The sequence below is a fragment of the Diachasma alloeum genome, unplaced genomic scaffold, assembly GCF_001412515.2.
Source record: "Diachasma alloeum isolate Michigan unplaced genomic scaffold, Dall2.0 Dall_scaffold_00200, whole genome shotgun sequence".
NCBI classification, from domain to species: Eukaryota; Metazoa; Arthropoda; class Insecta; order Hymenoptera; family Braconidae; genus Diachasma; species Diachasma alloeum.
This window is the reverse complement of record NW_021680365.1, coordinates 739,972-767,938: the sequence shown is the minus strand read 5'-3', so window position 1 is coordinate 767,938 and position 27,967 is coordinate 739,972. Positions and strand designations below refer to the sequence as shown.

The window sequence follows — 27,967 nt, the reverse complement described above, 5'->3', positions numbered from 1 at the left end:
ATTGAGATGAGGGAAGAAATAGACACTGTGTGCAAAACGAGAGGAGAGCCAAGTGTTCTCCCTTTGTTTGGCCTACTCCAAGTGCGCTGTATGTTCACCTCGTTTTCTTTTCTACCCTTCGAAGAGACACCAGATATACCTCCAGAATTTTCAAGCGTGCGAGCTAATGATTCACGTAGCAATTCTCCGGGGGAATAATACGGCATCATTAAAGAAATATGAAATTGCGTATGATGCTCCCGGAGATTTCCAAAGGGGCTTCGAATTTCATATGAACCTATGTCACTCGATGGCGGAGAAACTGTTGAACTGTTGTTGTGATATTGTAATGGTTCTACTTTAAATTCACATTTTTTTTTCTTGAATATGAGATACCACTCTTGGAAATATAAATGAACTTCTATATATGACGGTTTTATTTATATCTTACCCGTCATATGTAGAGGTTTATTTATATTATTAATGATAATAATACGGCATCATTAAAGAAATATGAAATTGCGTATGATGCTCCCGGAGATTTCCAAAGGGGCTTCGAGTTTCATATGAATCTATGTCACTCGATGGCGGAAAAACTGTTTTTGTGATATTGTAATGGTTCTACTTTAAATTCACATTCTTTTTTGTTGAATATGAGATACCACTCTTGGAAATGTAAATAAACTTCTGTATCTGACGGGTTTATTTATATCTAACGCGTCATATGTAGAGCTTTATTTATATTATCAATTTTAATTAATTAAAAATTTAAGAATATTTTTAATTGAATTTTCAACTGAATTTTCATGGAACAATTGAGCTGAAATCACTATGTTCCATTGTTTCTTAATAAAAAATTCTAGAAGTTTCAGGGGACTTGGGACTTGATTGAAATTTATAATCAAATTATAATTGAAAAGTTCACTTTAAATAGAAGAAAAAGTAGTGTCTTAAATTAAAACGCTTGTGTCCCCAGATTTGATGCCACATGAGTCAGATATTTTTCATTTTTTCTACTCTTATGACAAAATGGAATGCGAAACTTCAATCGAGTTCCAGGAATCCGAATGGGATATTGCCCAGAATGAAATCATTTTACGAACTGTTACATTTTTTACGTTTTTCTGCAGTAAAAAGCGAGACATCCCACGCGGTTTGAGGTGAATCGACTTCAGTTGAATATAACACAACTGAAATCCATCGGCTGGATGAATAGTAACAGTCGTTTTTCGAGATGGAACAAAAATAGAAGTAAAATTTCAATTGGTGAATATGATTTAGAGTCTCTCTTTTCGTTCGCTCTCACCAATATAGAATATCATTCATCGTATACAATTTGAGACTTTCGAAAGTCCTAATTTGACAGTTGAAAATCTTGATTTTAGCTTTCTGAAAGTCTTAACTTGAGTCTTAACTTTCTTAACTTAAAAAGTCGAAAGAAAGAGAAAAAAATGAAAAATGCAAGGAAGAGTCATTGGCATTAGAGGGGTCAATAAATACAGAATCAACATTCACTTGGCGAAAAAATTCAATTTTGACGAAAGTCGACTTCCCCCCGGGAAAAATCCAAGATCTGACACATTGGCCGCGGGTGAAAAAAAAAAATTTATTTCGACATTTCTGGCGCCTCTGAGGGTTTCATTGGCATTAGAGCGGCCAATAAATACAAAATCAACATTTACTTGGCGAAAATATTCGATTTTGGCGAAAGTCGACTTTCCCCGGGAAAATCGAAGATCTGACACTTTGGCCCCGGGTGAAAAAAAAAAATATTTCGACATTTCTGGCGCCTCTGAGGGTTTCATTGGCATTAGAGGGGTCAATAAATACAGAATCAACATTCACTTGGCGAAAATATTCGATTTTGGCGAAAGTCGACTTTCCCCCGGGAAAAATCCAAGATTTGACACTTTGGCCCCGGGTGAGAACAAAAAATTTATTTCGACATTTCTGGCGCCTCTGAAAGTTTCATTGGCATTAGAGCGCCAATAAATACAGAATCAACATTCACTTGGCGAAAAAATTCGATTTTGACGAAAGTCGACTTTCCCCCGGCAAAAATCCAAGATCCGACCCTTGACCCAGTGAAAATGAAAATTTTTTTTTTCGTCTTTTCAGTCGCCTCCGAGAGTTTCATTGGCATCAGGGAGGTCAATAAATACAGAATCCTTCAGGTCTTGCAGTGAGTAGGCTAGACCCAAGTCTCCACCGTATGGCAAGCGTTTGATTGGCCTGACTTTCTCAATTAATAACTCATTACCAAAATATCAAAGACAAAAACCTCATTCACTAATTTGACGGCAAATTCGATGAAACATTTGAGCGCAACTACATCAAAATTAAATGAAAAGCGATTCGAAAACATTCGTAGTCAGAGCCCCTCTCAACATTCAACAATGTTAACAGTTCACAATTGATGTCGAATCAAGCAATTATCTGTTGTTCAATTATGGGATGTGGTCATCCGTTCCAGCAAAAAATCCCCGGATTGTGGTTTTCCGCGAATGAATTTCATCGGAGGTACGCTAGCTGTCCCACTTGAACATCCTCCAACCAATATTCCCACCAATCCCGCGGACCCGGTAATGCCCACCCGAAACGAACAATCATTACCCACTCTTCAAACAATACAAAACGCGAATAAAAAAACTCGCCCTTACCTTTGACCATGGCGACAATGAAGAAGTCGGTGAATACACTGAGTGTCCATTGAAGAATGCCTCGTATTACGGTTACCTGAGCTACTCGACCCATTTTGAGGAAGAGGTGAGCTCCGATTGTTCGATAGCACACGATGCCCACTCCATGAAACGAGTGTATAAATGCACAGCCATGTGGACTGCGAAATACCAGAATATTCATCATTGCTGAGCCAAACTCTTCGAGTGGGTGCACCTTCTGTGCAACCGAGTCCATTTTCGTGCAAAGTTTTCAGTCACTTCTCCTCGAGAATAATTATATCGAGAGGAATTTAAATGTGAGAGGTATTAGAGTGGAACTACGAGAAGACTTTGGTAACCAAACTTGGAGAAAAATAATTTTTCCTCAGTAAGTTTCACTTGGGTCAATAAACTTTCACGTTCACAATTACTAATTGCGAGATAACGATGCCAAATCCTTTCACGAATTATTTGTTATAAAAAAAAATAATGTGTACATCCAATTATCCCTCTCAAGTACTAAAATGGGCATCCCCTCAAATCGTGATTCGTCAATAGTTTTCATTTAAGGATGTTCGACACCCTTTTAGCCAAAATTGACGTTGTTTTCATTTTTCTGGCAAATTATCGATGGGAGTCACGTGAAAAAATATAACGATTTTGTGGTTTGTCATTCTTTAATGGCTCACGAAGTTGCGTAGTGGTGCGATAATTTTCATGCGTTTCTTCTACAGTTTTGTGATTCTTTTTAAAAGTTTAGAGAAAACGCAGGAAAATGTTCGCACCACCTTAAAATTTCGTCAGTCATTAAATAATGACAAAACGCAAAAACGTTATATTTTTTCACGTCAATTCCATCATAAGTTTGCCAGAAAAATTAAAAAAACGTGAATTTTGGCAGAAAGGGTGTAGAACATCCTTAAGAAAGCACTTGAAATTCTTTAACAGTGTACGAGTTTCTCGACGCAACTAAGACTTACTTGAGGGGAAATGATTTTTCTTGCAGGGTAAATACGCAGGCAGATTGAGGAAGCGAAATCTTTAACTGGGTCAAAGTGATGCCATATGTTTAGTGGAAAAGGAAAGCTCTAGGGATTCAATGATTTCAAAGTTGTAGGAGATCATACATTTCTCATGACGCAACGGTGACATTAGTCTCAGAGATAAGAATGGGAATCGTAATGCGGCTTTTGAAAACACCTCCATTGTGTCAAGGTGCATTCAAAGTCTCCTGCGATCAGAGCAGCCCGACTGCATGCAGATTCCGTTAGAATTACCTAGAACGTATTTCAGAAGTTTTCCGTGAGTGTCGAACTCGCTCGAGAAGCTATTTGTGCTGTACACGTCCTCGGAAAACGATTATGGATGTAAATTCCTACCTAGGACGTGCGCGCTGATCTATCATCTCATTTACTTTTGAGAAGCTTCCTGCGGCTCATTCACTCATAAATGCACTGGGAAAATAAATATTTTTGCCAAATATCCATTTACATGAGAGAAATATTCATCTTCCATTATCGTATTTCTCGAGTCAAGTCATTCCCGGGCAATCCTCATTAGGTTTCAATTTTGACAATTGTATTACTCACACTGAGAAAAAAAATTATTTTTGCCAAATATTCATTTACTTGAGAGAAGTGTTTATTTCTTCAAAATTGTATTTCTCCAATCGAGTCATTTCCAGGCGAGCCTGACTAAGTTTCAATTACAATAGTCATGTTGCTCTAGAGGATGAATATGTTACACATGATCTTGGATGGACTCTTCTAATGATTATTCATTTTTCCAAAATTTTTCATTTTCTACAGGGAAGAATTTCGATCAATTTCTTAATGTTGATAATTATTGAAGAAGTTCACTCAAGGTCATAACTAACATGATCATCTTCTAGAGCAATATAATTGACATTATTGAAACCTAATGAGGATTGCCTGAGAATAACTCAAGTGAAGAAATACGGTATTGAAAAAATAAATACTTCTCTCGAGTAAATGGATATTTGGCAAAAATAATTTTTTTCTCACTGTATGAAGATGGTCATGTTAGTCATGACCTTGAGTGAACTCCCTCAATAATTATCAACATTAAGAAATTAATTGAAATTCTTCCCTCTAGAAAATAGGAGTTGACTATAATAGTTAACTATATAAGCAGCAACCAGGATAAACCTCTAATTCAATAAATTCAATCAATTTTGACTGCCAAACTAGATGGTGAGGGCATTAATACACTTGGAAATAATTCCGCAATCATTTCTATCTCGATAGTCGATCAATGTCTCGCCTAGAAGATATATAGCAATAATTTACAATTTCTTAAATCTGATCCATCAACAAAGATTGACGAATGTTTATCGAAAATGTAACAAATGGTTGTCGAATTAAATTGAACAATTTTTTTCTGAATTTTAATTAATTAGTTGTTCAATTTCACTAACTAGTTATCGAAATTCACCAATAAGTTGTTGAAAAAATGGATTACCAACCAGTTATTAGCAATGGATTACCAACAAGTTCTTAAAAAAATGAATTACCAACCAGTTATTGAATTTCAGCAACTAGTTGTTGAAATTCATCGAACCAAATAATTTTCTCCGCGAACTTGAACTTTAATTTGAGACTTTTAACGTTCCAAATTAAAAGCTTTCAAAGTCTGAACTTGAGATTTGGAAAGTCTCAAATTAAGACCTTCCAAAGGCTTAAATTAAGATCTTAAACTCTCAAATTGAGACTTTCCGAACACTCAATTTAAGAATTTCAAGCTTCAAATTAAAGCTCTTGAAAACCTTATCTTAAGGGGAGACTACAATGAGTTTTAAAAGTCGTGGGTTATTGGAGTGAGACTTTTCATACGTTGAAGATCGATTATATAGATCTGAAAACGAATAATTAGTGCAAAAAAATATATTTTTATTGTTCGTTTGTCCGAAAACGCTTAAAATGCTAAAAACAGTCAAGAGCCTCCAATTTTTGAGCTACAAAAGATTTTTTTTTCAAAATTTTCTAAAAAATGTGTGGAACAACAATTACAAGCCAGTTTTTTGGAATTCGACTCCTACACAGCTGATTTCGGTTTTTTTCATATAAAAAAATTCACTGTTTGTGTAAAAAAATACAAAAAAAGCAAATTTAGCCATGTAAGAGGCGAATTAAAAAAAAATAGCTCGTAATTGTCATTTCACATATTTTTCCGGAAATTTTGAGAAAAAAATCCTTCGTAGCTCAAAAATTGGAGGCCCTTGACTGTTTTTGGCATTTTAAGCGTTCTCGGGAAACGAACAATGGAAAAACATTTTTTTTGCACTAATTATTCGTTTTCAGATCTATATAATCGATCTTCAACGTATGAAAAGTCTCACTGCAATAACCCACGACTTTTAAATTCATAGTAATCTCCCCTTAAGACCTTTAAAATCCTAACATAAGGTATTATGTTTTTGAGTGGACATATGAAAAAATTGATAATTATGATGCAAACAATAATTTGTGAGTTTGAAGAATTTGAACAGACCACACGTTTTTTACTCACTTCGCCCCACTCATTGACCAATCAGTATTGTCCTCAATCAACAGTCAGATAATTTCAATATACGCTCGTTGTGCTAAGAGATAAATATGATCCGTCATTTTCAGAATTCGCGGAGAGACGCTGCAGTGAAGACGGAAGATGGGAGGGACGCTATGGTGTTTCGGGCGAGCGAGATCCTCCCAATGGCTGGACAAATTATACGCCGTGTTTCACTCCAGAAATGCTGTTACTCATTCGGAAACTTAATGCTGGAAATGCAGAAGCTGCCAAGGTGAGGAAACGCGGAGTCTTAAAGTTTTTATTGAATAAGTTTTTTGAGATTGTTAATTTCAAATTGAAAATTTTAATTCATAATCATCAGTCTTCCTTCTCTCTAGGAACGCGAAATATCCATTCACACTCATGAGTGCACAAAAAACCGCAGAAATCGACGATTTGGGGCTTTAGTCAAAAGTTCTAGAACGAAATTGAAAGTCGCATGAAAGTGAAATCAAGATTTCCTATCTCGCATATTAGTTTTTCACGCATTTTTCATTATTTTTAGAGGCGTCAGGATAAATCTTCGAATTTAGAGTGCGATAATCTCGGTCTTAGAGCTGGAGAGAATACAAAACCATTGAAAATTCATCATTTTTTTTCTCAAACACAAGATCTGGGGAAATTTTGGAAAAATTCTCAGTGATGCAGCATTCCCATTAACTTCTTTCCTGAATTTTTCATTTTTCTTCATTATTTTGGCTGTTTACATGCAGAAGCGACCTTAAGCGGCTGAAGAAAAATTATTTGTCTCAAGCAAATATGTTTCAGATATTAGAATTTTTTTCTCAGTGCATTCTGCATCTCAGGTGCATTCTGCATCTCAGTGCAGATCTGATACTTTATTTTTTTTCGACATTCTCAAGATTAGAGTCATGAATAGACGAAGCAAATACAATTACATTTAGAAAATCAGCTGAATTTGAACTAGAAGAGAATTGTTTGATGAAAAATACAGGGGCAGTGACTGGTCCCTCCACTGAGAAAAAAAAAATTTGCCAAATATCCATTTACTTGAGGGAAGAATTTATTTTTTCAATACTGTATTACTCCCCTCAAGCCATTCTCAGGCAATTCTCATTAGGTTTCAATTATGTCAATTATATTGCTCTAGAAGATGAACCTGTTGGTTATAACCTTGAGTGACCTCCTTCAATAATTATCAACATTAAAAAATTGATCGAAATTCTTCTCTCTAGAAAATACGAAATTTAGGAAAAATGAATAATAATTAGGGGGAGTCCCTCGAAGGTCATGTGGAACATAATCATCCTTTAAAGCACCATGATTGTTATAATTGAAACCTAATCAGGCTCGCCTGGGAGTGACTCGATTGGAGAAATACGATTTTGAAAAAAGAAATACTTCTCTCAAGTAATTGAATATTTGGCAAAAATATTTTTTTTTCTCAGTGTCCGTATTCGATGACGGAATAATTCCTGCTACTGGAGGTCGGGTCATTCATATAACCGAACTACTGCGGGGTTCAGCGCTTTTACTATTTAAATATGGGAGTACATCGCCCGACTTGAAGACGACATGCTACATTTTTCTCCAATTTCCATCAAACAAACAAGAGGAAAAATCAAACAGAACTGCTCTATTTATTCATCCAATTTCATGTATTCGTTCACTGCTTGAATATATTCTCGCCGTTCGTGTTGATAGATATTATTGTTTCACATTATTCTTGTTGATTTTATCATTAAACTGCGAATAATCTCGCCTTTTTATCTTCTATTTATTGATTCCACGTGGGATGTGAGGAAAGTGGCATCAAATGGGTTCATGTGGGTGGCAAAAACTGCAACTGATGCCCCTGAGCTTGGCAGAATCTCGGGCTTCGGGAGATTTTTTTATTCAAAGCTTTACTTCTGTTAAGTTTTTCATTTAGCAAATAAAATGAATCTGCTGAAAAATAGAAGGATAATCGAACTACGTATCTGCTTTTCTCACATGTCGAATTTTAAGGAAGGATAATATTTATCGAGGCAACTGGGTCGAAGACGGTAATCCGAGGGGCCATTCATTTGTGAAATCATTGTGTTACTCAGGACTAAAATCGTGCGAAATCAGTTGAAATCACTTGCAATCGGTGAAATCTCATGAAAGAGAATGAAACTTTTTTGACTTATTTGTGGTGTATTCTTCTACGTATGCCCATTCATGTGGATTATTTTTCACACAGAAAAAAAAACAAATCGGTGAAAAAAAGGCGTATTTTCTTGTACGACCTCCTGAAATCCTCAGAAAGTATCGAAACATCGTGTTACCAACAGAGACACTATCTGCGGGAGAAGACAAAAAAACAAAACAAAAATACGACATCAACAATCGATATTTTCTGAGAATCTCCCATACGACGTTGGATGTTTGACTGCGGTAGAAATAGATATTCAATCGAATGAATGAAAAAAATATATATTTGATTCTCATGGCTTCACCTTGATGGTTTCATCCCTACATTTACCCCCATTGTAACTCTCATGCTTGAGCTTTCTTACATTAATATGATGCATTTGTTTTCCTCCGAGTTCTCTCCCCATTCCCTCCTAGTCCATTCCCCCTCCGCGAAATAGATGAAATCGAAAATTGGAAATCACTTGAAATCGTCTGAAATCGCGGAATCGCCAAAAAATCCCAGGCAATTACATGAAATCAACGATTGCATGAAATCATGGAAATCGCCGTGAAATCGCGTGAAATCAGCAATCACTGTCATCGGATTTCCAAATGAATGGCCCCTCGGAAATTACATCAATCGAGTGGTCTTGAAATAACGAAAAACATGAAATGCACAGGACAGACGGACCAACCACTCGAAACTGCACTAGAAATTTCAGCTCTGCTCCGAAGATTTTCCTCATTCTCTCCTTTCAGTGGTCAGGTCGACAATATGTGCAGACATTGGAGCTGAAAACACTGAGATCGGGTCTCCCATCAACAAGCGACCCAGTTCGGGGGTTCTCTCAACGACTCCGTTACCTAAAGCGCTGCGATTGTTTCCCACAGTTATAACTCTCGGCGAACATTCCACAACAGACCAGGGCCCTTCGCCCATGGTCCATTGCTTAGTTGTCAACTGGGCTCCCATTTTTTTAATTTTCTCAATTGCATTTACCTGACATGACTTCTGCTTCAGTAGTTAAACTCGTTGAGACTGTCAGACACGTCGGGGAAATTCAATTTATGAATTGCTTTCAGGTGAAATTAGATATTGCCGAGAAGACGCGAACGCTTGAATTCGTTGGATTAAGCATCTCGCTGACAGCACTTCTTATATCGTTAGCGATATTCTGCCGATTTCGGTGAGTAGTCGGATTAAATACTGGTAAAAGAGATTTTCTGGGGTCATCAAAAACTGGGAAAACGCAGTATACACGGAGAGAAAAGTTGAATAAAAACTAGTAGAAAATCGTGGCAAAATTGTTATACGACAGGTCATTGTGGAGTGAAATTCGAATTCAGTAAAAAATACCGCGTTTTTAAGGCTTGAAAATTATTTTTTCGTCCGTGCATGTCGTACTATTCTGTCCGTTAAAAATTCGTATGCTGCTGGATTTTCCGAGAAAAATCAGAATCTATGGCCTTTTTACTGTAAAATACAACTGTTAAACGACAGCAAAGTATAATTTTCACCAGAAATTCGATGAAATTTTTCAAACCATTTCCACCTTCCAACATCTCTCAAAAAATGTCAACAATCTTTCTCGTACCTGACCCTCTTCCATTACTTCACAACTCGCCTGCCAATCAAACTCCCCCGATCAATTCCATGATTAATTGAAATTCAATTAATCCACTTTCAGATCACTCAGAAACACCCGAACACGCATTCATAAAAATCTATTCGTAGCGATGGTTATTCAAGTAGTAATACGCCTAACCCTCTACATCGATCAGGCATTCGTAAAGACTGATGTGTTTGGTTCTCAACAGGGTATAAATAATACGGTGAGTTTTTGTGGAAAGGCAGTAGAAAAAAAATGTCAAGCACAGGGTGCTGTACACTCGTACCATTAAATTTCGTAATGCTCTTTCCAGCCTGTTCTATGTGAAGCGAGCTATGTGCTCCTTGAATACGCTAGGACTGCTATGTTCATGTGGATGTTCATAGAGGGATTTTTTCTCCATAACATGGTAACCGGTGAGTATTTCCTCTTTATTTCGCCGCCTTTGCGTCGCGTTTAATCTTCCCCCAAATATCTCACCGACTTTATGAGTTTTACGAAGCGACGAAGTATCAAAAGAATTTTAAAATAATACTCATGCTCTAGTTTCACGTATGGATGATGAATTCTGCTTGTCTTTCGACGAAATAATGGTCGAGATTGATTTTATGGAAGATGAATAGACGGGGGAAAAATCGTGGGCAAGTGCTCTGCAAGGAGCTCTATAAGTTTGCTACGAAATCTCGTGCAGTTTCCACGGATTTTTTCATCAAATTGGAAATTTTAATTGTGAAATTTACAGTGTGCATTGATTTTTTCAGTGAAGCGTGAATTTTCAATGAGGAAATTCCTTGAAATTTTAGTGGAAGTGCCACTTGACAGAAGATTCCGAGGAGTTTTGCGGAAATTTCGAGCGAAAGTATTTAGTTGTTATATTTAAAGTTCTTCTACCCCTCTTAAAATTCATGAGAGTACTTACGGTGTTTCGTGTATTGATCTCCGGGGTGGAGGGGGGGGGGGGGGTGAAACGGAAGGGGAGTCCTACTATTATCGAGCCCTGATTCAATCGCAGAACACGAAAAATCCAAATTTTCAAATAAACTTTTATATTATAATATTGACGTTTTAAGGTCCAATTTTTTTTCGTGAATTAATTCAGTAGCGAAGTGGTAAAACGGTTTAAGTCGACTTATCTCCCAGTTGAGAATATTTCCGAATCTAAGAAAAATAGCGAACTTTTCGTAATTACTTTTATTGTAGCTCTCAATTGGCTCTACAAAAAAGGTTATAGCAAAAATTTTCCTATCCCCCTTAGATTCCGAGATATTCATTGAAAACTGGCCAATAGTCAAAATTGACTTATATCATTTCATCACTTCGCCACTGAATTGATTTTTTTAGAAACAGTTACGCGTATTGCATTATTTTTCAATCATAACTTTCTTTAGAATTATCGGAATTGCACTTATGAAACATTCAATAGAAAAATTTAACAGAATTCGATTTTTCTATATCACTTATTCTTTTCATATATTTTCTGTAGAATTTGCTTGACTCAAATTTTTTTCATTCTATTTTTCTTTTCTTCTCATCAAGAAAATCAAACGAAAAAACTTGGAAAATTTGAGCCGAGGAAATTCTATAGAAAATATCTCAATAGAATAAGTTATACAGAAAAATTGAATTCTATTGAGTTTTTCTACTGAATATTTTCTATTGAACATTTTAATAGAATCGGCCAAAAACGAATAGAACAGTTCAATAGAAATTCAATAGAATTTTCTAACGAATCCGATAGATTTTTCTATTAAATTCTCGCATACTAGTTTTGCACGCATTTTTCATTATTTTTAGAGGCGTCAGAAAAATCATCGAATTTAGAGTGCGATAATCTCGGCCTTTACAGCTGACGATGATACAAAATCATTGAAAATTCATCATTTTTTTCTCGAACGCAAGATCTGCGAAAATTCTGGAAAAATTCCGAGTGATGTAGCGTACTCAGATACTTCTTCCCTGAATTTTTCAATTTTTTTTCATTATTTTGACTTTTCACATGGAACACCCTAATTATAGAGACCCCTGAATGAATCAATGATGAATCATTATCGGATCGATCTGATTATTTTGCGATTTACTTGTGGAGAGGGATATACCATTCTGTTCCGAATACATTGAATGGTTTGCCTCTCGATTTTCTCCTCAAACTACTGCACACACAATGGACATCTCTTCGGATATCTTCCAGTGACTGTATTCCACGAGACTTCGTACTATCGTATGTATCGATTAGTCGGGTGGGGATTCCCAGCTGTTATGACCTTCGCATGGGCTATTGTGACTGCATTCTATTATCATCCGTTGAAGTAAGTAGATGCGACACATCGTCTTTAAGAGGATTCACTGCTTATTTGTAATAATGATGTTCCTGGGGTTTAAGATGCTGGTGGGGATACAATCTCTCTGTGTACTTTTGGATATTGGAGGGACCCAGAATGGCAGTCATATTGGTAAATTTGGGCACTCGGGGAAAGAACGATCTTATGTCACTGAAATCATTTTTTGGGTTAAGGAAATGCGATGTACTGGTATTCTATCAATATGTAATATTCTGTAAATATCCAATACGTTTTCTTGACCCTATAATTGGCCTGTGGGCTGTTGGGTCTGTGTACATCAATAAATAAATAAATAAATGAATGAATGAATGAATGAATGAATGAATAAATAAATAAATAAATAAATAAATAAATAAATATACGTTTACAGAAAGTTTAGTAGTAATTTCCAAGAGTATGATATTTACTTCAATTTACGGGGAATAAATAATGAAATTTTGGATTCACTGAAAATTCAATGGAATTCCACATTTCAATGCCAGATTACACTGAATTTCCCATAAATTCAAAATTCAAGGAAATATTTCCCTTAATTTTCTTTTTTTTAATAGATATTCATTGGATAATTGAACTAAAATTTACAATTTCCATTGATTTTTTTTATTATATTGTCAATTTTGTTGGAATTTTCAGTATTTTTAATCGCTTTCTTAACTTCTGCCACGAGAAAATGATGTGTTGAGCCGAGATATACTCATTTTATTACGAAGAGTTCATCTTTAAGTCATCAACATTTTACGGAATTCCCAAACGATTTGCTCTTGAGAGATGATATATTTCGCTCAAGAAACTAGTTTCGTGATAATCGATCACAACGTGAATATTTAGTGCTAAATTACACTGAGTTTCCAGTTAACGGAAAATTCAAGAACACATTTCCCTAAATTTGTTCTTTATTGATATTCATTGAATAATTTAACTGAAATTCACAATTTCCATTGATTTTTCTAATCAAATTGTAAACTTTGTCGAAATTTTTTGTATTTGTGATCAATTCTTCAACTTCTGACACGACAAAACGTCGTGTTGAGACGATTAATTCTCACTTTATTGCGAAGTTCGTGTTTGAAATTAATGAATGAGCACTTCACGGAATTCTCAAGCGATTTGCCCTCGAGAGATAATATATTTCACTCAAGGTATTAGTTTCGTGATGTTCGGTCGTTTTTTCTCTGTGTGGGGTTCGCCACTACTTCCAATAGTATTTTATCAAAAAAAATCATCTCAAATTGACTATTTTAATCGTTGTTCAACAGCTCAATTTCTTATTCCTGATGAATATTGTACGAGTGCTGGTTGTGAAACTGCGACAGAGCCACAGCAGTGAAACCGAACAAGTCCGGTAATTAACTAATCAACATTTGTAGTTGAACATTCATTTGAGTCTAGTGAATTGAGAATTTTGCATCAACTTTATTAAAATTCTGAAGGTCTAAACTTTATTTTTCATTTTGAATCGGTTTTTGGTTTAAACAATCTGAGACAAATTTGGAAGGCGCATTGTGACACATTGACATCTCTAGATACATCAGCCCGCCTCATGTCCAGTGAAAAATAAAAGAAAATTCGATTATGTCCACAGAAAAGCGGTGAGAGCTGCCGTGGTACTGCTCCCACTCCTGGGTATCACTAATTTGATATCGATGGCGGGAGTTCCACTCGAAGAGACCATGTGGTTTGCCCTCTGGTCGTACACCACTCATTTCTTGACATCATTCCAGGGGGTTTTCATCGCCACGCTGTACTGTTTTCTCAATGGCGAGGTATGTTTTTGTGGTACATGCACTATAATTGGCGAAAAATCAACAAGAATAATCCCCAAGTATGCAAACAATGGCGTTCATTCTCTTTCTTTTCATAATTATGGCATGCGTGGGATAATGGGATATTCGCGGGCCCGAAGATAAAGTTGAAGAACTAGGGGAGCATCGAATTTATATTGGAACGCGGTCATCGTTATGCCCTAATTTCGTATCTCGTTAAGGATAATTATGGAGGAATTCGTTCAATTGAAATGCAATGAATGCCATCAATTTATTCAATACGTACGACAAAATTTAATGGATAAACTTGGCGCGTTCTTCAGAGTTTTGTTGAATTTTTATTGGAATTCCATGAGAATTATGTTTTTTTGCGTTGATTTTTCCTGCAAAAATCAGGCAACTTTGTCGTGCTATTTTTTGTAGATATTTTATATAGAGAAGTCAATAGACATTGATTTTTATATGTCGATTGCCCTCTTGAGAGCTTTTATCGAAATTCTTGGGGATAAGTTTTCAAAGTTTTTTTCCGTTGAATTTTTACTGTTTCTTGGCGAAAAATCAAATGAAAAAATTTAGAAAACTTATGTCTAGGAAAAATCAACATCTATTGACGTTTTGTTATTGAAAATCAATACGAAAAACAAGCAGAATTCTCATACAATTCCAATAGCAATTCAATAAAACTACTGAGAAAAAATAATAAATGTAATTAAAGTGAATTCAGAAAAATTCTAGTGCTAGTACTAAAAATTTTATTGGGCAGCCCATGAATTTTTCTCGCATTGATATTTAATTTCCAAAGGAACGCTCAGAAATTTTACTTGAAAAGCACTCGAATTTTCCTAAAGAATTTCTGACCGTATAGTTAACGATCGTCTTAATGTCCTACGATTTTCATTCTCTCATTTCAGGTGAGACTCGCTCTGAATAAAACTATGTCTCTATACGTGTCGTTGAGAGCGGCTGAACGACACTCGCGTCGACAGTCGACATTCAGTGCCTGTCAGCCGCAACGGATAGCATCAGGTATTGGGACCATTTATATTTGAAACAGCGATGAATAGAGGAGGCTCTTCCCAATTGGAGAATGATTCTTCTTGCTTGAGAGCAAAATTAAATTAATTTTATGTGATTGCCTGGGATTTTTTTGTGATTTCGCGATTTCAGACGATTTCAAGTGATTTCAAATTTTTGATTTCATCTATTTCGAGGCGAAGGGGGGAATGGAGTAGGAGGGTATGGGGACAGAACCCGGAGGGAAAGAAATGTATCATATTAATGCAAGAAGGCTCAAGCATGAGAGTTATAAGGGGGTAATTGTAGGGATGAAACCATCAAGGTGAAGCCATGAGAATCAAATATAAATTTTTTTCATTCATTCGATTGAATATCTATTTCTACCGCAGTCAAGCATTCAACGTCGTATGGGAGATCCTCAGAAAATATCGATTGTTGATGTTGTATTTTTGTTTTATTTTTTTGTCTTCTCCCGCAGATAGTGTCTCTGTTGGTAACACGATGTTTCGATACTTTCTGAGGATTTCAGGAGGTCGTACAAGAAAATACGCCTTTTTGTTACCGATTTGTTTTTTTTTCTGTGTGAAAAATAATCCACGTAAATGGGCATACGTAGAAGAATACACCACAAATAAGTCGAAAAAGTTTCTTTCTCGTTTATGTATTCGAAAGGCTCGAGTTGCCGATTTCACGATTTCATGAGATTTCACCGATTGCAAGTGAGTTCAATTGAAATCATCTGAACTCTATGAAACCCCGGGATATCACTTGATTTCAACTGATTTCCTACGATTTAAGTCCTGGATGACACAATGATTTCACAAATGAATGACCCCTCGGACCCCTCGGATTAACGTTTATTAATGGTTTCACCGAAGCAGCTGGAAAATTTCACTTGGAATTAATAGAAAGAACAAATCGTCCTCTGACATTCCGGTTTTTCTCGTAAATTTCTCGATGCAATGAAGCCATTGTCTGTGCAATCGAGCAATTTCAAAACCAATAAAAATCGCTGCAATATGAAGAGAACGGCATCGTCAATGTAAAAATTTTATTCCTTCTCCAGTGGTTGAAATGGAACCCAGGGAATTGAGACCTAGCGGATGGTTACGCCTGTGCTGTCGCGGGACGAATACTCCACCCCCTGATCAACCCGCTGAGTGAGTGCAATAGTCCGGAAGGATGCATTTTACATTTTTTAATGGATGCTTAAGAAAACTGAAATGCGCGCAATTGAAGTATCTGCGGATGATGTTTTTTATCGCGCGAATGTTATTTAACCCGTGAAATCATGTTTCATCGTTACTATCGTAAAAAGCACAAGCGAACACTTGAATACCTCGTGAAGAAAAGATACAAATTCATTTCTTCACATCACACTAGATGAAAAATCGACATAATATCACAAAAATCATTTCTTGAGCGAAAAACATCGCATACATATTTGATGAATTTATGGCAGGTTTCAGACAAGAAATCGGTGCTCTTCGGGCTAAGGAGGAATTTACTGAATGAAAAGGTGATGTCTTTTTTCGAAATGAGATAATATTCCTTAAAAGACAAGAATAGTTTGACAGAAGGAAAAGAAGATATTGCTTTCCTTCGAACTCGAAGCGATTGAGCGTAAGCGACGGTTATATATTTTTTATATCTGGAGGTTTTCCTCTGCATAAACTCTCTATTCATTCAGTATGAAAGTCTCCAATTCATGATTCACTGAATCGAAGCTTTTATTATTTTTAGCCATTTTCTCATCTTCTGCCACGAAAAAACCGATTTCTTATGGCAAGAAATTCTCACTTTATCATGAAACGTTCATGTTCAAGTCATGAACATTTCACCGAAATCTGACATTGTCTGACACATTATCCGGAATTCTTATCCCAAGGAATTTATCCTCAAGAGATGAGATATTTGGCGCAAGAACTTAGTTTTGTGATATTATGACGATATAAACTGCAACGCGGAGGGTGTGTAAAATTTAACTTTACACACAAGTGATTAAAATAATTGTACAGTTCAGCGAAGCGGTAAACCGGGTTAAGTCGATTTTGACTATTGGCTAGTTTTTGACGAATATCTCGGAATCTAAAAGAGATAGAAAAATTTTTGTCATGACCTTTTTATAGCCCTTAATTGGTTCTACAAAAAAGGTCATAAGAAAAATTTTGCTATCTCTCTTGGGTTCTGAGATATTCATCAAAAACTGATCAAAAGTCAAAATCGACTTAACCCGGTTTACCGCTTGACTACTGAGTTCATTCTCACTGTTTTAGAACAACAGTTTGACCTTGGTGGTTCTGGCGGAATTATATCGCCAAGGAGAGAGCAGCCTACTGACCAATTACCTCAACAAAACTGAACAACAATAACCGAATAAAAGAATCATAATTCACGGAATATGTCTCGTGAAATCGAACACGTTTGAAATATGAAGAACCCAGAAAGGACTGATAGAATATTTCGAGCATCAACACACCATCGCACAGACGAAGATAGAACCATAACTCATTGTTAGAAATCGAGAGGATCGTCGTGAAGATGAGGAATACTGGACTCCTCCGAGATTTTTGCAATGGCCTTTCATGAGAATCGCGACTCTGTAGTGCAATAGTAGGCTCCATCGAATATAGTGTAGTAATTTTTCTAATGCCTCATTGGAATCAGTCGATGGGAGGGAGTACTTGAGAGTTGGGTAGAACCATCAGAAAACGATTTCCGTGAACAGAATGGCATAATGGACCAGCGCAGTTCAGCGATTAAACTGTACAATTGAACATGGCAAGTGGATTTTATTCAAGCACTCCGGACATTTTCACTTCGTTGAAATCGTTTTCAACACTTGTAGTTGAACGTCGGAGTTTCCAGGCGAAACTCATTTGACCCTTGACTGAGAGAAAAAAATTGTTCTCAAATAAGTCTTGTTTGAACCAAATAAATCGAATTCGATTTTCCTAGGTATTAGGGTAATTGGTGCCTGTTTCTCAAGATTCGCTGAGAAAACATTTTTTTTTTATTGTGCAAATGTTTGATAACAACAAGTAATTTCAACAGAAATTTTCAATTTTCTCCCGTGGAAATATTGTTTAAAAAAATCCAAATTATTTCCTACCGAATTCATAAAATATTTTGACTCCAGAATTTAAGTTTTTCACATTTTCGGTTGGTCTATAATTGAATGGAGTGCGAAATATATGTTCGTTATACTTTTTCACATCCATTGCGACCTTTTCGACCGCAGAAAAATATCTTCATCAGTTATTGGCTATTTTATCAGCCTTCGCGTTTGTGGGTCATTCCGCCCAGAGTTTAATTTGTTTAATTTGTGGGGTTTAATTTATTTTAAGATCACATCATTCATGAAAGTTGCCATTCATCTTGAAAATTCAGTTTTTCATGGTAAACTATCATTGACATTTCAAGGACAGCTTGAATTTTAAAGATCATTATGAAAATTGAATATTGAATTCAATTGAATTTTCAATAAATTGAGATTTCCGTAAAATAATGGCCTGAATTTTTATTATTTTCAATCATTTTCGTTGTCGTATGGATCGGGAAATTATAATTTCATTGAATATTCAAAGAATCAGTTACCTGATTTTTTAGTAACAAAGCAGAGATAAATTTCATGTAAATTCAGTGTTGTTAAAAACTTCTAGTTTCTTTATTTGAAATTTCAAGAGTAATTTTCCAACAGTGTAATGAGCGAAGAACAGAAAATTCATGTCGTAGAATTAGAATAAAGGATGAATAAAAAATGTAATTAAATTTAATGGTAGAAAAATAAAAGATTAATTCATTGATTGAAGAACATTTTCGTTCCAGAGAACAGAACTTCCTCCATCATCAAAAAAACAAGAATTCCACGAGAAAGGACGCCATGGAGCCTTTTGTCACAGTGTGATTCATTTGTAACGAGAAGAGGGAATTTGATCGTGGAGTAATGCCTCATAGACTCGTCCCTGCTGACGAGGTAATGAGGCACCACCGGGTGAAGTGAAGTACACACAATGCCGGAGAATAAAAACCCCGAGGGATACATTTTCCCTCATGTTTTCAAACGAGTAGCTCGAGCTTTCATTGTGATTTTTTTCCACAACAAGATGGAAATTTGTACGCTTATTTATTGTAATTGTATGATACGAGTGGTATTTTCATGTGGTGAGTGTCAAAATATTTCATGGAGTGAATGAGTGAATAATGAAACAGGGGAGAAAGTTTATTGAGAAATTCATGTGATTAAATGCCTAGATATTGCGTATCGGTATTGAGTGTATTTTTTCAGGTGAAAATTAAAATTACGATTGTCGTTCGATACTATATTAGAATATAAAAATGCGTGTGGATAATTCTGTAGGCGAGTTCTATGAGAAATTCTACAGATTTTCTTCGTGAGGAATTCTACGGCACATGGCTACAGGTGGGACGAGCGATGTTTGCCGATTAATCGAAGGCATCGATTTTTCATGCCGAAACATCGAAGATTTAAGAAAGTTAGCAAAATTTTCCACTTTTTTATCGAATAATAATATCGGTTGATTGAGAATAAACAAATGATAATTTTCCGCAATCGGAAGTAATTATTTTCTGCTGCTTGTATCTTATAAATGGGAAGTGGATAGATCCAATCGATTTTTTTGGTTAGTCTATCGGCTACTACTATTATCAATAATTTCTCTATCTTGTAAAAATCGGAATTGACTTCGGGTGATAAAAAAATCTTTATTGAAAAATGCAAGACAAAGTGGCATAATTTTCAATAGAAATTGAGGCACAATACAAATAGAATTTTCAAAAAAAAAAATCAAATAGCATTCTAATGGAATTCTAATTTTAAAAAATCAATTTCTATTTCTTTTTCTATTAATTTTTTTCATACCCTGAGAGAAATATTGTCATAATATTACAAAACTAATTTCTTGCGCCAAATATCCCATCTCTTGAGGATAAATTTCTTGGGATAAAAATTCCGGGTAATATATCAGACAATGTCAGATTTCGGTGAAGTGTTCACGACTTGAACATGAACATTTCATGATAAAGTGAGAATTTCTTGCCACAAGAAATCGGGTTTTTCGTGTCAGAAGATGAGAAAATGACTAAAAATATTAAAAGCTTCGATTCAGTGAATCATGAATCAGAGACTTTCATATTGAATGAATAAAGAGTTTATCCAGAGGAAAACCTCCAGATAAAAAAAATATATAACCGTCGCTTACGCTCAATCGCTTTGAGTTTGAAGGAAAGCAATATCTTCTTTTCCTTCTGTCAAACTATTCTTGTCTTTTAAGGAATATTATCTCATTTCGAAAAAAGGCATCACCTTTTCATTCAGTAACTTCCTCATTAGCCCGAAGAGCACCGATTTCTTGCCTGAAAAATACCATAAATTGATCAAATACGTATGCGATGTTTTTCGCTCAAGAAATGATTTTGTTATATTATCTTTATCTTTTTCTCTTAGTGTACGCGGTCACTTTATCCGAAGTTGATAGAACGCTTTCTGATAAAAAAATCTATTTTTCTTATAATTCGTTTGATACTTCATTTTTTAAGACATCACCCCAGTCTTATACACGGGTCTTATAGAAATAGTCACATTCCTCTCGGAGAATTCCCGGAGGAGAAGCAAGAGAGCATTTCTGCAGAATTATCTCATGCGTAAACGGTCATCAGTGTCGTCGAGTGTGAAATAAAGAACCACCTTCTCCCTATAGAATCCACGAACAAATCTAGAAAAATCACATCTGATGAAATAATAAGGATCAACTGAACTTTTCATAAACCTCAAGTTTCTCAATTTTATAGGGGTCAATGATTTCCTCGAACTGTAAATAAAGTATGTAAACATTTATTGTGTTATCAATCAATCCCATTTCGATGATCTACAACTTAGTGAGTAGGAACATTAATTATAGTAGGCAGATGTCGATATTAAGTACAGGTTCTAATATTAAATGATCGTATTACTATTTAGTATGTGGTTTTCGCCGATTGCAACTCAATTGTGTAGTTTAAATTAAGTAGAAATTATCACAGACATTATTATCAAAAAGCTCGGAATTATGGGGTGAAGTGGGTCAAACGAGATTCGCTAATGTCATTCGAACCAAAAAAATATTTCCATTATTGCAAAAGTAGTGAATTTCCATTAATTTTTTAGTTCCTGCACAAGTTCCTCTTTCAATCGTCAATTCAGTAGCGAAGCGGTAAAACGATTTAAGTATATCCATAACTTTGGTTATTTTTTCTCCAGTGAAATGCAATTTTTGAAAGTTACGAGCGTTTTCTGTAAATAATTTATAAACAATCAATTTTTCATCTTAAAAATCATTAGTTCGGAATCGTAACAAATTAATTCATATTTCAGAATTTTACTAGAAATTGATTTCATGTTTAAATAATTCAACAAGAGTTTAATTATTTAAACATGAAATAATAATTATTATTATTAAATCTCTGTTTAATAATAATTTCAAGTTTAAACAATTGGAATTAGTTATTTATAGACAACGCATGTTAAAAAAATTATAATTCTATGCAAAATTTAATTTGACTAAAGGTGAGTATTCATGATTTTTTCAAATTTTTCTCACGCTATTAAATTCACAAACTTGATGATTGAAAATGGCCGAGTCGGTGGCCGGGTCTGTGTGTCGGCCTCGTTAACCCTCTAAGGTGAAAAGCGTAGTAAAGCGTAGTTGCGCGCTCGAGTGGGGACGCTGGCCTTCCGCTTTGACGACCGTAGAGTGGGGATACTGAAATTCACCTTAGGGGGTTAATACATTGTTTTCAATCGAAATGAACAGAAAAACAATATAATTTTCAATAGAATCTTAGAATTTTCGATTTTTGAAGTCTAGATCCATGAATATTCTCATGATAATATCATTGTGACCATTGTTGTTATTTTTACACCTTTATTTCTCATAGAAAAATCTAGCGCTTTCTTTAAGAAATTCTATTAAATAAAAAATTTACATAAATTAATAAAAACAATAATAATAATAATAAATAGTGAAATAAAATAGTAAAAATATATTAACAATGAGTAAGAGATAAAATCTTTTAGACGAACTCAAATAGATTTTTTATAGAGTTTCAACAGAAATTCTATAGAATTTCTTACAGAAAGTTAGACATTTTATTAAATTTATTTTCACACATGTAACCTTTCCCAACATTTTTAAATTCAAGGTAGAGGTAATGTAGAAACTCCTTCTTTTGCAGTTCTCAATTCGTTTTGCAAAAGAATTTTCCTACTCTCTTGAATTCGGTAATTTTTCTCGAAAACTCATCCTCAAGTTGAGTTTACTCAACTCGTTTCATCCCTTCACCCCAATATGTTCAGTTCCCATTGCCATTCTCGAAGGAAAATCCTCAGAAAAAGTTTCTCACCCCCAGACATTGATTTTATTTGATCATGTCTCATCGAAATTCGTCGTGGAAACTCTTCTCAGTGTCAACCATTTTGCTGTCGAGGAATAAATCCATTTTACTGAGCACCTCCGACAAACTCAACGTTCTGTCATGGTTGATATCAGAGACTTCGATTAAATGTTGCGCCTCCTGAATCGCATGTCTTGGATTCCTCGGATCAATGTACATCTGCAAATGGGTAAAAAGAGAATGTGATGAATAGATGAATGCAGGCCGACACTGGTGGCTCTCGAGAGATTACGGGGATAATATGCTCATCAATATGTGAATATTCATGAAGTTTAATGTACAGGGTCTGAATTAATGTAATGCACGCTCCATTAACGGAGGAAAATGGCACTTCGAAATCTCAGGAGAATAGTTTTACATGAGAAGCCAATTAATTAATTAATTATGGAGAAATGGCCCAGAAAAATTTGAATAATTATGGAGAAGTTATTTAATTCAGTAGTTTAGTTATGGAATAAAATTACCAGGCATGAAAAAATTTAGTAGAAAAATCTAGCGAATTTGTTAGAAAAAATCCTATTAGACTTCTATTCAATAGAAAAAGTCAATAGAATTCGATTTTTCGATATAATTTATTCTGTTCGATATTTTCTACAAAATTTCCTCGGCTCAAGTTTTACAAGATTATCTAATTGTATTTATCTTCTCTTTTCATCAAGAAAATCAAACAAAACAACTTGGAAAATTTCAGCCGAGGAAATTCTATGGAAAATATTTCGGGAAAATAAGTTGCATAAAAAATCGAATTTTTTTGATTTTTTCTATAGAATATTTTCCATTCAATAGAAATGCAATAGAATTGTTTAACGAATTCGCTAGGTTTTTCTATTAAACTTATCCAATCGCGACGAAACAACTTCAAGATGAGTTGTATGGACAATTCTATTAAAGTTTCTGTTCAATACAATTCTTATACAGTTCTACTAGTTTTTGAACGATTCTATTGAGAAATTCCGTAGTTTATCTGCGGGGTCGATGGTAAATATTCTACAGAAAAAATCAATAGAATTCTATTGTTCTATACAATCTATTCGATTGCGATATTTTCTATAACAATTTCTCTCCTCAAATGTTCTAAGTTCTAAGTTTTTTGATTGATTCTTTGAAATAAAAGAGAAAAAAATAGAATGGAAACGACTTAGCGAATTCCTGTTGAGGCATTCTGATAGAAAATGTCTCAATAGAAAGATGAAATTCTATTCGGTTTTTATATAAAATAGTTTCCATGCTCTTGAATATAAGCATATTCATGAAGTGTGATGTGCAGGATCTGAACTAATGTAATGAACGCTTCAGTACCGGAGGCATGAATCCAGGAACCCAGGAGAATAGTTTTGCGCGAGAAGCTAATTAATTACTTCATTATGCCGAAGTTATTTTATATTCATTTTTATTTTTATTTTATATCAACTTCTTCTACGGATTTTTTGAAAAGACGATTTTATTTTTCAAGGAATTGGCAAAATGTTTGGAAACCCTTTCTCCAATCTCTAAAAATTTCGCTACCTCTCATTGCAAGTTTTTTTCGTGAACTTTGTAATGAAAAATGAAAAATAAAAGATCTGAAAAAATCCTACTAATAATAATAACAACAGAAAAGACTATGAAGTGAATAGTTTATTCAGAAAAATTAACATCTATTAATTTTTTTCGAACGAAAATATTCATTAGAATAACTCTCTCGATTATAAAAATTGAAATCAATTTCTGGTGATAAAAATTTGGTACTAAAAATTAAGACTTCAAAATTAAGGGTCACAAGGGTCAAAATAAGGGTTACGAGGGTCAGATTTAGGGTGTCAACAAGTGTCACAAGAGTCAGATTACGGGTCATAAGGGTCACAAGGATCAATAAAGGTCCAAATAAGGGTCACGGTTTAATTTATATTAAAAATTACAGAATTTTGAATATAAATCGATGCAAAAGATGAAATTCCCCTCCGGATTAACTTTTTCATTCTCTCTATTCTACGAATATTTCCTTCGAATTAAAAAATATTCCCCTAAAACTCACGTTCAAGTGTCATTAACCAACTAAAACCCAAATCAAATAATCCTGTAATGAAATATTACCAGAAGTTCTGCTCTGTCCGCCTTCCCATCCTTATTTTTATCAATGAGATGTCGAAACTCCTGTCTCCGGTCCTCACTTCCCCCCACTGGTTGGGCATTCTGCTCCTCATGAAAGTCCAAACCCATTCCGTCCGACGGTAAATCAGCAAATTCGTTTTCAGTCAATTGCTCGTCACCATCTCGATCTATTTAACCAGAATCCACACTACTGTAGACAATTATACTGGTAATAGCACAGAGGTGGGAGGGATTCAATCGACTCACCGAACTTTTCGAATAAATCCTCGACCATCTGCAACAATGCTCGATGACTGCTCTCGGGATGAGTGAAAGCGAGAAATTCGTCGAGTGCCAACTTTTCAGGATCATTTCTCGCCGCCTCAATCCACCTCGCTCTATCTCTCATAATACTTTCTTTCAACGCTCTCGGGAGCTGAGAATGCTTCTTGTCGTGAGAGCTAATATATTTTTCGGAAAAACCGTGGGATCGGAGGAAGTAGGCGTGATATTCCTCCCACGAGACTTCTCCTGTGATAAAAGACGTTATTCGATTCAATATGACAATTTTCGCGCTGCAGATTTTCCTCGCGAATTGTTTGGTGGAGTGGTGAACGGGCAACGGGGTAACATCGACATTTTTTTCACGATTTTTTATGTAGCTCCAGGAACACAATTGGCAATTATCAATTTTTTATCACAATGTCTGAAATTTTTTACTTGTTTCAAAAATATTTTCGTTACAAATGAATGGACCTGTTTAGTTGTTTTAAGAGAGAGGATTAAATTATACTAAACAAACAATTTATTTATTTCAAGTAATTTCATATAATTAGATTTCCTGAAATTTCAGTGGAACTTGAACACAATAAAAATTTCCGGAATTTGGCACGGAAAATTCAGACGAAAATTTGCAACAGTGTACGCAATATTGAGCAATTATCCACCTTCAGTGGAATCATTTTCGCAGGGATAGCCATATCCATTAATTATACCAGGAATTATCCATTAATTACTGTTGTATTATAAAGTTGTCAATTAGTTAATATCACTTTTAAGTTTTAATTATTGAAAATTATTGAAATTTTTTACTTATTCCAAGAATATTTTTGTTACAAACGAATACACTTGTTTACTTGCTTAAAAAAAAAGGATTTATTGATATTAAACAAACAATTTATTTATTTCAAGTAATTTCATATAATTAGATTTCCTGAAATTTCAGTGGAACTTGAACACAATAAAAATTTCCGGAATTTGGCACGGAAAATTCAGACGAAAATTTCCAATAATGTACGCAATATTGAGCAATTATTCACGTTCACTGGGATAATTTTTACAGTGATCGTCATATCCATTAATTATAATTACTGTTAAATTATGAAGTTGTCAATTAGTTAATATCCCGTTTAAATTTTAATTATTGAAAATTGTTGAAATTTTTTACTCATTTCAAGAATATTTTGGTTACAAACGAATACACTTGTTTACTTGTTTTAAGAAAAAGGATTTATTTATATTAAACAAACAATTTATTTATTGCAAAGAATTTCATATAATTATAATTATTAATGTTTCAAAAGAATTTCAAAAGTGTGAATTGTGAAATTCAACAATATTCGCGGGCTATGTGGAAAAAGGTCGTACGAACCTAATCCACGAAACGTCAAATCTGGACAATTTAAGCTCTCTAGAATCATTTTGATCCATTTTTTTATTATACTCTTCATTCCAGTATATACGACCTTCTTTCACCATCGTCTCCCTAAGAGTGGAACCATGGAACAGAACTTTCTTCCCCCCGCCCTCTAAATGTCGTACGTGATGTCTTGTATTCAATCATGCAATATTTCATTCATTCAATATTTTTCGAATTAATCACCACCTCAAAGCGATAATAAATTATTAGTATCAAATAAATACTGATTGAAAATTTATTTGATTCACATAAATAAATTTTCTTAATACAAGAGAACTGTTTATTTAGTATAAATATCGAATTTATTTGCATCTAACAAAGATTATTAATAGTAAAAAAAGCATTTATTTTATATCAGCAAAAGTTCGAGGAAAATTTGGCATTTATTTTAAAAAAGGATTTGGTACTATTTAAATAAACTTTATTTCACTCAAATAAATAATTTCTCTGGGTGCAACTAAAACGAGGGATATGCAATTTTCGGAATTTTATTTCTCTATAATCTCTGCGGTATCTTCTACGAAGATTGCACTGTACTAAATGCCATCCATTAACAAATAGCCGGTGGCAGAAACCGGGACAGTGGCAGTTACTGGGACATCGACGGTATTTTTCTCCGGAATTGTCCACCACTTACCATTCCTGGGATCGTTGTCAATGGCCGTAAACAGTCCCACATTGTCCCGCATAGCCCGATTGATGTGATCAATAATTTTCGCATGAATCCACTTAGACAATTCCTGAATACTCAATTCCTGATTCTCGTCGGTGTCCGCTCGCCTGAACACATCCTCCAGCAGTAGTCTCGGATTCTCCCTATTCTCCCTCTCCTCGATATCCCGAATCAGCTGGGAATTCCCGTTATCGCTCTTGCCAGCCTCATTCTCCCTCTCATCACTCTTCAATTTAACGGCTGAATCCACCTCGGCCACGAGATCCTGTATCCCGTGGCCCCCAACTCCACTCGAACTCTTCAGTCTCATCGTATTATTGTACTTGATATAAACAAAGCACACGTAAATAACAAGCGGCACGAGAATTGTCCATCGAGTGATCCGAATGAACTTGAGATCAGGCTTGCGCATGTTCAACTTTTCAGAGGCACAACTGCTTAATTACCGAGTGACATTACATGGAGAGAAATGTTGAATAAAAATTACCTAGAAAATCGCGGCAAATTTTACTATACGAACGGTAATCGGCGAGCGAAATGTCATTCAATGATAATATCAGTAGCGAAGTGGTAAAGGGAGATGAGTCAATTTGGATTATTGACCAGTTTTGAATCATTATCTCGGAATCTAAGGAAGATAGCAAAATTTTTGTTATAACCTTTTTTGTGGAGCTGATTGAGTGCTACAACAAATGTGACTACAAAAATTTCGCTATCTCCCTTAGATTCGGAAATAGTCCTCAAAAACTCAACTGGGAGATAAATCGACTTATCTCCGTTCACCGCTGCACTACTGAGATAATAAAAGATTTTGTTCGAAATTTCCGGTACAATTTTTGGAAATTTTTATCAAATTTAATTACCGCTGAAATTTCAACGAATTTCGTCATTGACAATTCAGATTTCAAAGTGCATTTATTTCAGATTTCTCGGGCTTTCAATTGAAGGCCTGAGTTGTAAACCCGAGTTTGTAGCAAAGATGTCAGACAAGATATGAATGTTTTTTTGGGCTCAAACGAA

General features: G+C 35.0%; 2 protein-coding genes across 2 annotated transcripts in view; one reads left to right on the top strand and one right to left on the bottom strand.

Annotated features, from left to right (window-relative positions):
* Positions 1-17,828, top strand: part of LOC107035710 (PDF receptor) — a 42,366-nt gene extending 24,538 nt beyond the window's left edge. Inside the window, exons 4-14 of the mRNA XM_015253265.1 lie at positions 6,272-6,438; positions 9,408-9,511; positions 10,013-10,157; positions 10,248-10,350; positions 12,123-12,240; positions 12,315-12,384; positions 13,530-13,615; positions 13,856-14,036; positions 14,948-15,062; positions 16,120-16,213; positions 17,330-17,828. Coding sequence (XP_015108751.1) covers positions 6,272-6,438; positions 9,408-9,511; positions 10,013-10,157; positions 10,248-10,350; positions 12,123-12,240; positions 12,315-12,384; positions 13,530-13,615; positions 13,856-14,036; positions 14,948-15,062; positions 16,120-16,213; positions 17,330-17,342 — 1,196 coding nt within the window. The 3' untranslated portion in view covers positions 17,343-17,828. The remainder of the gene's footprint in view (positions 1-6,271; positions 6,439-9,407; positions 9,512-10,012; positions 10,158-10,247; positions 10,351-12,122; positions 12,241-12,314; positions 12,385-13,529; positions 13,616-13,855; positions 14,037-14,947; positions 15,063-16,119; positions 16,214-17,329) is intronic.
* Positions 17,829-22,051: 4,223 nt separating this feature from the next.
* The window catches only part of LOC107035711 (45 kDa calcium-binding protein), a gene marked incomplete at its 5' end in the record, with an annotated part of 13,565 nt that continues 7,649 nt past the window's right edge, over positions 22,052-27,967 (bottom strand). Inside the window, 4 exon segments of the mRNA XM_015253267.1 lie at positions 22,052-22,664; positions 24,579-24,763; positions 24,843-25,106; positions 26,912-27,434. Coding sequence (XP_015108753.1) covers positions 22,485-22,664; positions 24,579-24,763; positions 24,843-25,106; positions 26,912-27,359 — 1,077 coding nt within the window. The 3' untranslated portion in view covers positions 22,052-22,484.